We start from the raw sequence: 13,815 nt of genomic DNA, 5'->3' as shown, positions 1-13,815 counted from the left end.
TTGAAAGACGTCTTTTTATTTTAAAAATTAAAGAAGTATCATCAGCAAACAATACTATCTCGAGTTTATCACCTAGGAGATGTGGCAGGTCATTTATATAAACAAGGAAGAGAAATGGTCCAAGAATTGATCCTTGAGGGACCCCCACAGTAACTGGAGACCCGGGAGATCTCTTTCCATTTACATCAACCCTCTGAATGCGATTGCTCAGATACGAAATCAGAAGACTGAGTGCAGTGTCCCTAATTCCATAATGACGTAGCTTCCTGACCAACGTTTCGTGTTGCACACAATCAAAGGCCTTAGATAAATCACAAAATATCCCTAAGGCATCCTGTGACTCCTCCCAGGCCCTGTAAATATTTTTAACGAGCTCAACACCAGCGTCAGTTGTCGAGCGACCCCTTGTAAATCCAAATTGTTTCTTGTGTAGCAACTTGTTATTGTTAAAATGTACTAGCATTTGATTTAGTAATAACTTTTCAAAGATCTTGCTAAGAGTTGGTAGTACAGAGATGGGCCTATAGTTGTTGGGGTCTGATGTACTACCTGATTTAAATATTGGTAATACTCTACTATGTTTCATGAGGTCAGGAAACACGCCACTAAGGACACATTTATTAAATATAGTGACAAGGTATCAAGGTTTCAAAACAAGTTCTTGCAGTATTTTTCTCACAAATCGCATTACAAGTTGCAAGGCCTTGGGTTCTACTAGTCTGTTTAATAAATTGATTGCAATGTGGTTGAAAAAATATAATAACACAAGTTTGTTGCGATTTTCGTCGACGTGTTCTCGACAAATATTAGCATAAATATTATACAATTATATCGATGATAAAATACAAGTCAATTATTAAGAAGTGATTAAATAGTTTTGAATAAGCATAATAGTTTATCAAACACCAACATATGTTTCTATGTTGATTTATAAATAATTATGTATGTATAATTATATAATTGAGGGGCAAGAAAAATATATTTTGAGGCTTAATGGTTTTTAACATATACCTACAAAGGACTATTAAACGAACAAAATAGAAAAACATTACTGTCAAGTGGTAGAATTAAATTTCATATAAAAAAATATTAGAGCTATTTTAAATTATAAACATAACAAAGTAGAGAACTTTAGAAAATATTACTTAAAATATATGTCTTGGGCCGTTAGAACGGGTTTCTTATTTCCTAATTTTTTAGAAGTGGCAAGCCTACTTGCAGTGGTTCTTGTTAGTGTTGCTATTTTGGTAAATGAGTAGAAAAGTTAATAAAAATTGGAAAAAGCAGGCGGTGTCAAGAAAATCAATAATTAGAAATACATTTATTAAACAATTAATATTATTCAATTGAGCCATTATGAATAGCATCAGATTATTAAGATCACTTCCCTCACGTCAGTGGCGTTCATTCTCGCGATGGTATATAGAAATCTTATTTATAGGTTATGTATTGCTTAATAATCAAACAATTATTCGATTGACTTGATAAACTCTAAATTAACTGTTCAATGAATTACATAAATTCGTATCTTCTTTGTAAATTGTACGGCTATGTTATTAATAGCAAGTAATTTTTTGGTACCTGAGTAATGTAAATGTTTTCAGCACCGTCCTACATCAAGAGGTGGCGGAAGCAATAAATCCTCTTACTATACCGCCTCCCGAAGGTGTAGACAAACCAGTCTCTGCTAAAATTGAAAAAATAGTATCAGAAATAACAACTCTAAACTTACTGGAAGTGTCAGAACTTAGTCAAGTTTTGAAGAAGAGGTTGAATCTTCCCGATGCACCAGTGATGCCAATGGGAGGTTTTGCTGGCATGGTAGCACCTCCACAAGAAGAGGAGGAAGCTACACCAAAGGCTGTGAAGACAAGCTTTACAGTATGTACAGTAATTTGATTCAGAAAATATTTATAAGATATATTTGAGCCTAAAATATTAATATAAAATCATCTTGGTGCTTCTAGTTTGTTTTTGTAGTGAGAAAGATAATATTATTTTTAGCTATATAAGATGTTGTTTTTGATTTTAATATAATTTCAGAATTGCACCTAATCATAATATATTTTTTCTTCGCAAAACATATCTTTACATACCTATAATAACTTGCAAATATCTTTACTATTAACATACATTCCACCAATTTTTTGTTTGTTGGAAATCAATTCATCTATTTACAGCTTCCAAAGACGTTATATAGTTTTGAGAAATTTATAGATTCATTTGACCATTTTTGATGGGACATTCATATTTTTTTAGCATTAGCAGCCCGTAAATGTCCCACTGCTGGGATATAGGCCTCCTCTCCCTTTGAGGAGAAGGTTTGGAGCATATTCCACCACGCTGCTCCAATGCGGGTTGGCGGAATACACATGTGGCAGAATTTCGTTGAAATTAGACACATGCAGGTTTCCTCACGATGTTTTCCTTCACCGCCGAGCACGAGATGAATTATAAAGACAAATTAAGCACATGAAATTTCAGTGGTGCCTGCCTGGGTTTGAACCCGAAATCATCGGTTAAGATGCACGCGTTCTAGCCACTGGGCCATCTCGGCTATCTCGGCATAAGTTACAATGAATATTCAAAGTTTCTCCTACTAGAAAAGTGATCAAGATATTTGCCGACAGCTCTTTTCAATGTTAAAAGTATAATATATACTTTTCTATGCTTACAGGTTAAAATGACTAAATTCGATGACAAACAGAAGGTGGCACTGATCAAAGAAGTCAAGAGTCTTCTAGAAGGATACAATTTAGTGCAGGCCAAGAAGTTTGTGGAGAGTGTACCTACAGTTGTTAAGGCTGATATTTCTAAAGATGAAGCCGAAAAATTAAAAGAGGCTTTAACTAAAGTTGGTGCTGTTATAGAAATTGATTAGACATAGAAATGATTTTTAATTTTAGTGTATGTATATTAAATTAGTGATTAAAATATTAAAATCAATTTATTCTTTTTACTTAAGATTAAAAGGTTCAAAATGATATCTGAGTTATGGTTACCTTTTTTATCAAAGTCTTCTAGTTCTGATACCATTTTTTAGTAATGCATAGAAACAGCTCCAATCACAGGAGTGTTAGGAATACTAGTAAAGTTTTAAAATTGTCATGGCTTTTGATTAGAAACCCGGGCCGGATCTACCATATGGCTTTTTGGGCTTAAGCCCAGGGTCCCGTGGATTCAAGTGGGCCCCAACTAAGTCTAGTCAAAGTCAAAAGATGATAATGCTGAAGAATCCATAACTTCATTAAATGAAACAGGTCATATGGTTTCAAGTCTATGTTCAGTTATGTCTTAGGTGGGCCCCTAAGTAGTGTTAGCCCAGGGCCCTCTAAACTTATGGTCTGGCCTAGACAGGGTTAGAGTATCTAGAGGTCTATGCCTGAGTACTCTGAATTAATAATCATATAGTGTAAATCATAAATAAACAAGAGTGAGTACTCAATAGTGAGAATATAAGGTAGTATCAAATGAAATATATGAATAAATTTAAATTAGCTTCCATGGTTGGTAAGTTAATTATGTAAGAAATACGTAACAATTTCTTACTGCATTGGCATTAAATGAACATCCTATCTCCTGCATGCATTGGCATTTAGAAATTGTTGGTTATCATTGCTTATAGACATTGGTCTATAACCACTTGGACCATTTGATCGACAGCATTACTATAAATTTTAAAAATATAACCACAGATTCAGCTGTAAGGATGTGAAGATTTTGGCAGATAGAGGTAAATGTGTTAGAACATATATGGTAGAAAGTAATTTCAGATTTATTTCTATAACAATTGTATAAGATCTTGGAAATTTAGGATCAATAGCAATTATAAAAATCAAACCAATGAACAAAGGCTTAAATATATTCAAGAAAATATATTTTCAAATATTCTTTGTATTCCAACTACTAATCTACTAAATTACATAATCTCAGTAACAATCTAACGAGTTAATCTCATCATTAACTTCATATATACCTAAAACATCATCCAGTAATGATGAAAGACTTTTGATACCATGCTTCCAATTATGTTTTTGTTCGATAATTTTTTTTAAATCTTTACTTCTTATGAAAGAAACAAATAAAAATGGCGATGCAAATCTTAGGAATTTCGTCCGGTTTACACTTGTTTTGTTTGGTTCATTTGGCTGCAAACTCATGTGCCTTTCATATATATTTGCCAATAAATTGATGTCGTCGGCTTTTAAAATGCTTTCGATTACATTTTCTGCTTTCTCAGAGTTATCTGATTCTTCAACGACACAATTTTCAACATTAATGTTATCCAGTTTGATTTTATTAAGCAAATCGTTAACATTTTTCGGTTCGTTCTCGCTAGGAGTCAAACTTTCTGGAACTTTATATCTATCGAGGATATCTAATAGTTCCGTAGCTATTGTAAAAGCGGCGTCCATAATCTCCACTTCGGTCTCATCATGAAGCAATTTCAGTAGAACGGTAAGGCATCCGATTGCCGCGAGTTCTTCAAGGATTCTCATTAAACGTTTTTGGATTTCTGTCTGATTTAATGTGACGATTTTCCGGGTTTCTCTGGAGAATGTCACCGGAGGGAATGTACCATCAAGCATGCCTTGATCGTTTAGTAACGACTGTATAACAATCTTCCAGAATTTGAGTGCAGTCAACTGAACTTCCCAATGAAAGTCGCTTAGCGCAGCAGACACCATATGATCATATAGGGTAGCCTTAAAATTACGGTTTAATTTCACATTCTGATAAATCTCACAAAGAACACTGCAGGCTTCTTTGCGAACGATGCCTTCCGGATTATTTGAAAGTATTGATAGAAGTTGCTCCTGGAAACAAAAAATACAATTAAAAACAAAAAACATAATTATTATTTAACGTAATAAAAGAAATAAGATCCGAGCTGCAAAATGAAGGTGCAAGTCGATACAATGAGGCGACAAGTGATCTTAACTGAGTTCTTGACCTGCTACCTGACCAGCTACACTGAATTTTCAAGTTGACAATTTGTGTTCACTCGATGGTCAGTGTGAAGGCAAACATAGTGAGAGAACCTGTGTTACTATGTATCTAGCCATGGTGGAATAATAAAATGAAGTCTTAAGAGTCATAATAATGTCGCTGAGGCGTCGCACCTGTATGTCCGGGAACTGCCCCTTGAGGTGTTCCCACAGCGGGCACACCTTGCTGGCCGCGCCCACGCACTTGAGGGCGGACACGTGCACGTAGTACTCGTGGTCGTTCAGCGCCATCGTCATCGCCACGTTTATTAGATCATTGGAGATAATTTGCTTTTGGAATGGAGGAAACTCTGTAATAATTATATTTATTTTTAATAATAACATGTCATTACATACGTATATATTTAAATTATTCATACATTTAAGTTCAACTAAGAACAAAAAAACTAAATTGCAGTTGTTTTGTATATTAGATAAATAAATATAGAATGAGATTATAAGTAGGCTTCTAACTTTACTGGAGGACATTATAAAATATTATCCAATGGTAAAAATACCTAGTACGCGACATAGTGAAAGTAATGAGGAGAAGTATACAACAAATACAAAAAGTACAATCTATATGCAGTACAGATATAGCCTTATGACAAATGGTGACGTAATTAAAATAACTTTGGTAGTTGTTAACGTACTTCCAGCATTAACGTCATACGACGTTCCATTTCAGAAGGACCTATCCTAACAGCATTTGAAATAGGTAATACTTAAATTCGTTTACATACATATTTGCAATTTAAATATATGAATATCGTAAATATAACAAATGAAGATTTGTCTTACTTATGAATGAGATGTCAGTACAGACATACAGCAGCTCAAGCGCTGAATCTCGCACCTCCCAGTGGAAGTCGTGCATCTTCATATAAATGAGTTTCCCGAGCTCGTGCATCGGCGAACCAGGCTTTGCATCCAACAGCAAAGAAAGGTTTGGCGGGAGGAACTTCTTAACCGTTATTGTTATTACGTTTAATGCTGTCACTACGAACTGAATAAGAAAAAAAGGAATTAAAGAGACGAATATGATAAATTGTCACTTTATCCCATGCACTGTAAGATTACCTTCCTACATTTGAGTACGCTGCCAACCGAATAATTTAAGATATAAAGAGAGAGGCACAAGGGACATAATGTCCCCTGGGCCTACAATTACACTGGCATACTAATTATTAAAGTCTGAACACAGCAATAACTCTTGAGTTCAAACATTTCTATCAATACTCAAAAATCTAAATTTATATTCTTGTTAAATGCAATGGTTTTAAAAAAAATACAGTTTCCATCAATTTATTCACTGACCTTGCATGTAAGATTCTGTCGCTTCAAAACTTTGAAAACAACGCTGTAAAGACATAGGATTTCGAGGCTCTCTTGCCAATTTATATTGTAGTTCTTAACAAGCGACAGCAACGAGTCCAAGACGTATGTCATCACGAGCACTTTCTCTTGATCGTCTTCATCATTTTCCTCAGTCTTCAATTCTCCATTATCATTTATCGGATTATACTCTTGCAAAACGTAGAATAGAGTTTGGAATACCAAATTTGCTTGTTCATTATTCAAATTATCTTTTAAGCAAGTCAAGCGCTTAACACTTTGTAATGTAGTCGATTGTATATCCAGCTGCATCATCAGATCTCTCAAGGCATAAGCAGTTCGTGCTGTATGTTCACAAGATGAATCCATTATCTTCGCAAGAATATCGTTAACTCTAGCGTCGTGTTTATCAGCCGATGGTCTCTTATAAGTTGCATAAACTACAGATGGTACGAGGCAAATCACCAACAGTTGCTTCTGTAATTCAACTTTTCTACCATCCAGCTCCCACATCGCTGGTTTTGGTTTGTTCCAAATACAGCCCCATATCAAATTGCATGCATTGCAGAAATCAAAAATCAGTGTTGCACAGCGACGCTGAATTAGAAAATGTATAGTGTTAAAATAGTTGACGCTGAGTTCCATTAAATCTTCACGACTATATTCCACGTTGAGAGCCATGGGTTTTACAAGAAATATTTTCCCTATAGTCATCCAAAATAGAAATTTCGTAATAAGTAGAATGATGTCTTCTCTCCGTAACCTATCCACGATGACGTAGCAGTATGTTACCATTTTGAAATCTTTCAGCAAAAAATCAATTATGTAACTTTGGGTTTTGATATGATCTTCATAACTCACAACCGCTAACAGTATTTGAAACATTGGCTCGAGTGTCTTACAAATAACATCCTCTTCTTCACAGGTTAAGGAATCTATTCTCATAAAGTCGTGATTTGAAATCGGTTTTAAAATGAAAGCCAGTATCTCTTTGATACTAACATCGTTTCCTATGCTGTTTAATTTCCAGAGAAATAGAGTTGCAAATTTATAGGTTTGGCGTACAACAAAAACGGTGCGATTTTCATTACACAGACTGAGTATTTCTTTCCAGACCCCACTTCCCAAGAGCCAATCGATACCAGAATTATGATTAACAAGAGAGAGAGCTACTTCCATGTAGGCTACTCTCAAGCTTGAATCCATGTTCTGTGAATTTATCTCATTGAACGACTTGGCGATCTCGTCACCTTTTTTTGAAAATATTTTAGAAAAGTGTACCTCCCCTTGTGCGATCACACCTAAAATTCTTGTGAGAAACACCTTCACCGTATTATGGTATTTATCCATGTGACTGAGTGCTTCTATTACTAAATCGGGCAATAAAGGCCATGTTTTCAAAGAGGTTACATCTGAAACAAAAAACTAAGTTTTACGTGTGTTTTTAAGGTGATTTGTTCAACATGGAAACGAAGATAGCAAATGAAACTATGTGAGATTATTTTTATTATTTTACAAAAACCAAACGTTCTTTGACGGCTTTTTTGAACATTTATGCCAATAGAATAGTAATAGTAGTGCCAATAGAAAAGTACAAGTCTGGTCTTGCTTGCTCGACTTGCTTGAATTCAAGCAAGTAATTACTTGCTTTAATTAAAAGCGTGCTACTGCGTGCATATCATAATTTCTAATCAATTCATTCATACTTTACAAAACAAAAATTGCATAATTAATAGGACCACCCTCCAGCACATATGGTTCTCACTAGATTTCTAGAATATGTGGGCCCTGATCTTGCCCATTTACAATTTTGGTCATCTCCAACCACTGCTAACATAATATATAATTCGCTACACCGACTATGTGGCGAAAACGTCTGTTACATATTGGCATATGTGAGAGTGATTTTATTTCACCCACATCAAACAAATTACAATTACAATATGCCATTATGTATGTAACAGCAATGTTTGAAATGGGCGAGACATAAAGATTATAACTTACTTATCAGTCACAAAAATTGTACCCATAATGATAACCTTCAAAGATGATATAGTAAATTGTATCCAGACTGGTACAAAATAATTTAGGCACGATGAAACTAGTAAAATAATTGTATTTTATGATAAAATTGAAAAATCTGACTACTCTGCTGACTAGTCTGTCTGCATTTTATAGATTGGTTTTTTAAACTTATTTTTTATTTTAACTGGCATTATCTTTGCTGGTGTTGATGAATAAAATTTTCTGGAGTCTCTAGTATTGACCAGAACCATGACTCATGTTATCTTTTAACAGCCTGTCATTGTGTTTACCCCCATATAAGATTTTTAAATTTTAAACATGGTAAATATCCCATTTCAAATACTTATACCTCCATATAGTATCACAATGTTTTCTAAATGATCTTGCTTTGATAGCAAACCAGTTAGTTACCTTATTCTTAACCATGTTATTTATTTTACTTATGCATACATAAGTAAAATAAATCAAGTTTTTATAATGCTGCTGCGCTTTGTTGATTTGTAAAGGAATTTTAAACCTATGTAGAGATGTGGGCATTAAGCTGTAATTTAAGTTAAATGAAGATAACCATCACATTTAAAATAGATACCTACAAACCTATTGACTATTCCAACCACAAGAAGACATAAGTCAAATAAACAAAATTTGACATTTAATTGATGCAATATCATTGGTCGAGAGCTAAATCTAATAATCTAAGATATATTTGATTGTATTTTAATTGTCGATGAAACTGTATGTAAGTAGATATGATTAGTTTAATGTAATAGTTTTGTGTGATAAATAAAGATATGTTAGTACAGTTAGTAGTGCACAATATAGCTGAGCTATTAGCAAATTATATGGCATATATCTAAGGTTCATTATTTTTATTCCTTATGGAATAGACTATATTTGATACAAAAGTAAATAAAATAAAAATTCAAAATATTATAATTATATGACTATAATTTCTTCTTTTTCAGAAATATAAAGTATAAGTTGTAAAAGAGCCACCATCAAATCTTTTGTGACTTTAATATTATGGGCTCCGCCATCAAACAGAATCATGCCATTTTCCATATTGATGTTTAGCATTAAAAATGTGGTAACAATGTAGTTTAGTACTTTTACACAATTTATTTCAGTTCAGGCATAGGTATATTCAATAATAATAAATAATAAACAAAATACAAAACACCTTAATATAAAATTACTCCATATAGAAACTACTTGTTTTTAAAGTAGAATAAACAAATAAATAAGAGGCTTTAAAGAGGCAGTTTGACATTTTTTACCTGTAACTGAAAAAATGTTGCACATAAGTAATAATTTATAAATTAAAAATTATAATATTTTACAAACCTGGATCAGAAGAATTTATTTTAATAAAGAAGTGATCTGCATAATAATTGTTCATAACATATTTAGGATCTGATATTTTTTCAAACAAAATTTTTATTTTATTTTGTATCACAACATTTTCCATGATGATAATTTTATGATAACTTGAGTCAATATTTCATATCGTATATAACAAATACACTTATCAGTTTCATAAAAAATTAATCCATGTTATTTTGAAAAGTGTATTCAAAAATAAATATATGTCTATACGAATTACAATTTTCGTAATGCGCATGTAAGAATACACTTAACTGAAATTTACAATTAAAGTACTTGATTCACATTAAATAGCATAGAGACTATAATTACTGCTTCAAAGCAAAGAGTAATATGCATTACAATTTACATTACATACGAATTAGGATTGACAAATGACAATTGACAATTGACATTAAGTACTGACATTAACAAGAACGCAAGATAATAAAAATACATATTTTCGTAAAGGTTGCATTTTATTATATAATAATTGCTAATCATTGTTTTTATCTCGGGAAAATTCATTTAAATAACAAAGAATAAAATTATTTAGCTAATAAATTTAGAGAGTGGTGATCAAAAGCGTATTATATATATTGATGTTTTCGCCATTTTTCTGCTTGCTTCAACGAAGCAGTATATAAACACCACGTTTTAGCAATTTAGCTTCAATTCAACATTATCAATTATAATTTATTATTTTAATTCATCGTTTGTCGAAAAGGCAATGGTATAAAACTATAAAACCGTAAAGAAAAACGATTAACTTTAACTATAATATTATACTAAATAACGCTAAGTTTTTTTTGTCCTTTAAGTAATTATATTTAAGCTCTCTTTATCAATCACATGTTAATAAATAGATTATTTATTAAAGGTATACTGAATTAAATTATTTATTTTTATTTTTTTTTTCGAACTAAAATCATACTTTATGTGGCATGCATGGAAAGGAATTTTTATGTGATTGTTCTAGAAAGGAGAATAGTTTTGTCAAAGTTTATCTGCTGAGAACGGCGAGTGAGACGGATTAAAATTGTTTAGAAATTGTACTATTGTAGTGACACGAGTGAATTTGTTTCTTTCAGCAAATTTTAATTTTTAGTGTAAAACTGTGCATTTTTATTGTTTGTGAGTGAAATGCCCCTTCGAGGAAGAAGTTTCGTGAGTCTCTTATCACTGTTATCTGATATCTAACATCGTTTAGTTTTTTTGCTTTGCACATGATTTTTTATGCACGTTTTTAACACCTTTGTCTATAATCGGTATTATGTAATAAATTTTTGGCCTTCATCCCATATTTGTTTACTAATCTCTCGAATTATTTTGACATCGTCGTGCTTGCACCATAATTGCATCGATGATATTCAGTTTTGCTCGCTTCAGTACAAGATACCTGGCATGAGTCCAAGTGTAGTATCCTTGACTGCTTAATAATTATGAGCAATTATTTTTTATACACTAATATGGGATATATTAATGGATATGCAAACATTTGATATGGTTTTTCACAGGACAGTTGAAGCCTGCCTATAACACAAGTGCTCCTGAGTGCCATCTAACTGCTTGTTTGTGAGGTTAGTTTTATTATATTATTATTTAAAAAATATACATACTTTTTATTTAAAAAAAACTTATATAATAAATATAAGTATGATACTGTGTATACTACAAAAATTAAACAAAGTAAGTATGTATGTTATTTTTTAAGAAGTATTACTAATGCAATTTAACTATGTCGTCAACTATGTTAAATATTGTTCTGATGTTATGCAACTTGTGTTGGTGTCGGCTAAGGATATTTGCAATAAAATATTTATGCTAATTATATAAAATAATGAATCCATTATTTGCTGCTTACTGGTTCAGATCAATCAAGTCTTTAATGTACAAATTTTTTAAATTATTTCAAGATTTGGTTTAAAAAAATTACCAATTAGCTAGGATCTTAAAATGAACCAGATAAAACCTCTTTGGCTTAAGATATTATGTAAAGGTATTTTAAAATTGACAATTTTTCTCTCATTTAAACTTATATCAAATTTGTTCGGTGGTTTATGTTTTAAATTAATAAGTCTGACATTGATTTAATGATAGCAATTTTACTAAAGGAATTGTAAATATTATATTTAGAACTATATAATGTTTTATTTGGTTTATAAAGATTAAGAGATAGTCTTTAACTACATTTAATACTATAATTAATATATTTAAAAAAAAGTATTTTTGGTTGAAATTTTTTTAATTGAATTCTGTTACATTAGATTTTTTGTATGTTAAAGTTAAGTTATCAGTATATAGTGTGTTAGAAATAACTTGCTTGACACTTATATCTAGAGCAAAAGCTCTGCAGTTGATCAATACTAGTCAGACACAGAAAAAAGATTAATGTGAAATTATAGTAGAAGTCATTTGAATGCTGTTTCTTAATTTCCTCTGACCATCAAATTTAACTTATACCAAAGTCAAACGATAAAATTTTTCCATATCTAGTCTGTTCATAATGTCAAGTAATTAATCATGCGAGAGGATTCCATTACACTGACAGGTGGCAACATATTTTCATTATTGGATGTTTTATTATCTGTGGACATGACCTTCTGTTATGTTTTTCTTAGAATAACTATGTTCAGGTGATTGTGTCATACAGATTCCAGTGTTATTGTTTGCGTTAATGTACAGTCATATGCTAAAACGTCCATTTTAATTCTCTGTAATTAAGTTTTATATAACTTTGAAAATTTTGGTTTCAAATTTCATGATAATTGCAGAGTATTTTAAAAGAAATATATATTTGCAAAAGTAATGGTATGTAAATGTCCCAATGCTAGGTGGAGTCGCACCCATCCTCTTATTTACTAAGCTGCCTCAATGGGAGTTGATGGATTAATACGATTGATAAAAATCACATTCAAGTGAATTGTCAATGATGCTTACTTAGTCCTAAATCCACAACCATCAGTTCTCTGAGCAGAGTTTTTTTTTTGACAATTTCATAGCCAGCACTTTTTTATGCTTTATTTTTAACCAGTCATAAATAATTGTTTATATTAATGACAATGCCAGTATCATTAGAAGTGTACCAAATTGATTAGTTACTGTCAATTTTCAATATGCTTTTCTATTTTAATTTTTAAACGAAAATTTTTGAGTTGTGACTTAATTTTCATCATCCCACAGAGTTCATTATAGTTTGCATTTTACTTATTTAAAACCAATGATGTTGTAATAAAAATAAATCGACGAGTAATATCATGTACTAGGCTATTTCACGTAAAATTACTTTGTAATGATTGTGAAGCTATTGGTTTATTAAAGCAATAGCTAACGAGACGAAAAATATAGTGGTTGTAAGAAATGTTCTCTCCTGTACGCAGTATGGACAAGCGATTTTGTGAAAATTTGTAATAAAAAAAAATGATATAATCAATTCCCCGATAATAAATAGGTAATTTTTCTTATCAAAAAACTTCGCGTACATAATAAAGCAATATATTGTTTGTTGTCACCGATAGTTCCATTGTTCTCGAAATTTATCAGGAATTCTGTACATATTTATTCACTACCCATATCTGGTATTACACAGTCTGAGCATCGCATAAAAGTATTGAAACGTTTAAGGTGAGTGACATCTGCCTCGTAGCTGCCTAAGTTATATTATAGCTCGCCTTGAAGACGTCTCGAGATCTCGTACTGACTTTCCTCATCTATATAATAGAGGTATCAACAAGTCGCATTCAGGGTAGGAATTAATCATTAAGCGTGTTGATTTAATTTAAATAAGGTAAATAACATAGTGGTGACATACAAAAATGTATGTTATATGCATATATAGAGAAATGCTTGCTTGAGTACACTTGATATACGTTAATAGCCATGTCATTAGCATGTCATGTCATGTCAATTGTCATGTTTTATATCGACTTATTAGTCGTTACTCGATTCTCATAACCCGAATTAAAATTATTTTCTTTTAATCTTATTTTTTTTTTTTAATGGTGAATCGATATCACCGTCTATAGACCATGGTGTTAGAAATATTCGGCATATCTTACATCACCAAGGCATTATCAGCCTTGGAAACTAAGATGTTATGCTCCTC

At 31.8% G+C, this 13,815-nt stretch overlaps 3 protein-coding genes across 3 annotated transcripts in view; 2 read left to right on the top strand and 1 right to left on the bottom strand.

Moving 5' to 3' along the window:
* Window positions 1–1,227: 1,227 nt before the first annotated feature.
* On the top strand, window positions 1,228–2,940 carry LOC125065751 (39S ribosomal protein L12, mitochondrial). Its single transcript, XM_047673549.1, has 3 exons — window positions 1,228–1,418; window positions 1,605–1,881; window positions 2,678–2,940. Exons 1-3 carry the CDS (start codon window positions 1,357–1,359, stop codon window positions 2,879–2,881), a joined length of 543 nt encoding a protein of 180 aa, XP_047529505.1. The 5' UTR covers window positions 1,228–1,356; the 3' UTR covers window positions 2,882–2,940.
* A 900-nt stretch (window positions 2,941–3,840) lies between these two features.
* On the bottom strand, window positions 3,841–10,038 carry LOC125065834. The gene is made up of 5 exons (XM_047673681.1): window positions 9,693–10,038; window positions 6,306–7,735; window positions 5,790–5,994; window positions 5,124–5,299; window positions 3,841–4,817 (listed from the first exon to the last, which is right to left on the bottom strand). The coding sequence occupies exons 1-5, from the start codon at window positions 9,814–9,816 to the stop codon at window positions 3,930–3,932; spliced, it is 2,823 nt and encodes a 940-aa protein (XP_047529637.1). The 5' UTR covers window positions 9,817–10,038; the 3' UTR covers window positions 3,841–3,929.
* A 671-nt stretch (window positions 10,039–10,709) lies between these two features.
* The window catches only part of LOC125065572 (BAG domain-containing protein Samui), a 29,535-nt gene continuing 26,429 nt past the window's right edge, over window positions 10,710–13,815 (top strand). Inside the window, exon 1 of the mRNA XM_047673256.1 lies at window positions 10,710–10,877. Within this exon, the coding sequence (XP_047529212.1) occupies window positions 10,854–10,877 (24 nt within the window). The 5' untranslated portion in view covers window positions 10,710–10,853. The remainder of the gene's footprint in view (window positions 10,878–13,815) is intronic.

Source organism: Vanessa atalanta, chromosome 8, assembly GCF_905147765.1.
Source record: "Vanessa atalanta chromosome 8, ilVanAtal1.2, whole genome shotgun sequence".
Lineage (NCBI taxonomy): Eukaryota > Metazoa > Arthropoda > Insecta > Lepidoptera > Nymphalidae > Vanessa > Vanessa atalanta.
The sequence above is the reverse complement of the archived record's forward strand: the minus strand, read 5'-3'. Positions and strand labels throughout refer to the sequence as shown.

Excerpts from the sequence above, each read along its gene's own strand:
- LOC125065751 (XM_047673549.1), top strand. The coding sequence starts at position 1,357 with ATGAATAGCATCAGATTATTAAGATCACTTCCCTCACGTCAGTGGCGT. Across the intron at positions 1,419-1,604 it reads TGGCGTTCATTCTCGCGATG|CACCGTCCTACATCAAGAGG; the intron begins GTATATAGAAAT and ends AAATGTTTTCAG. Across the intron at positions 1,882-2,677 it reads CTGTGAAGACAAGCTTTACA|GTTAAAATGACTAAATTCGA; the intron begins GTATGTACAGTA and ends CTATGCTTACAG.
- LOC125065834 (XM_047673681.1), bottom strand. The coding sequence starts at position 9,816 with ATGGAAAATGTTGTGATACAAAATAAAATAAAAATTTTGTTTGAAAAA. Across the intron at positions 7,736-9,692 it reads AATAAATTCTTCTGATCCAG|ATGTAACCTCTTTGAAAACA; the intron begins GTTTGTAAAATA and ends TTTTTGTTTCAG. Across the intron at positions 5,300-5,789 it reads TACTGACATCTCATTCATAA|AGTTTCCTCCATTCCAAAAG; the intron begins GTAAGACAAATC and ends TAATTATTACAG.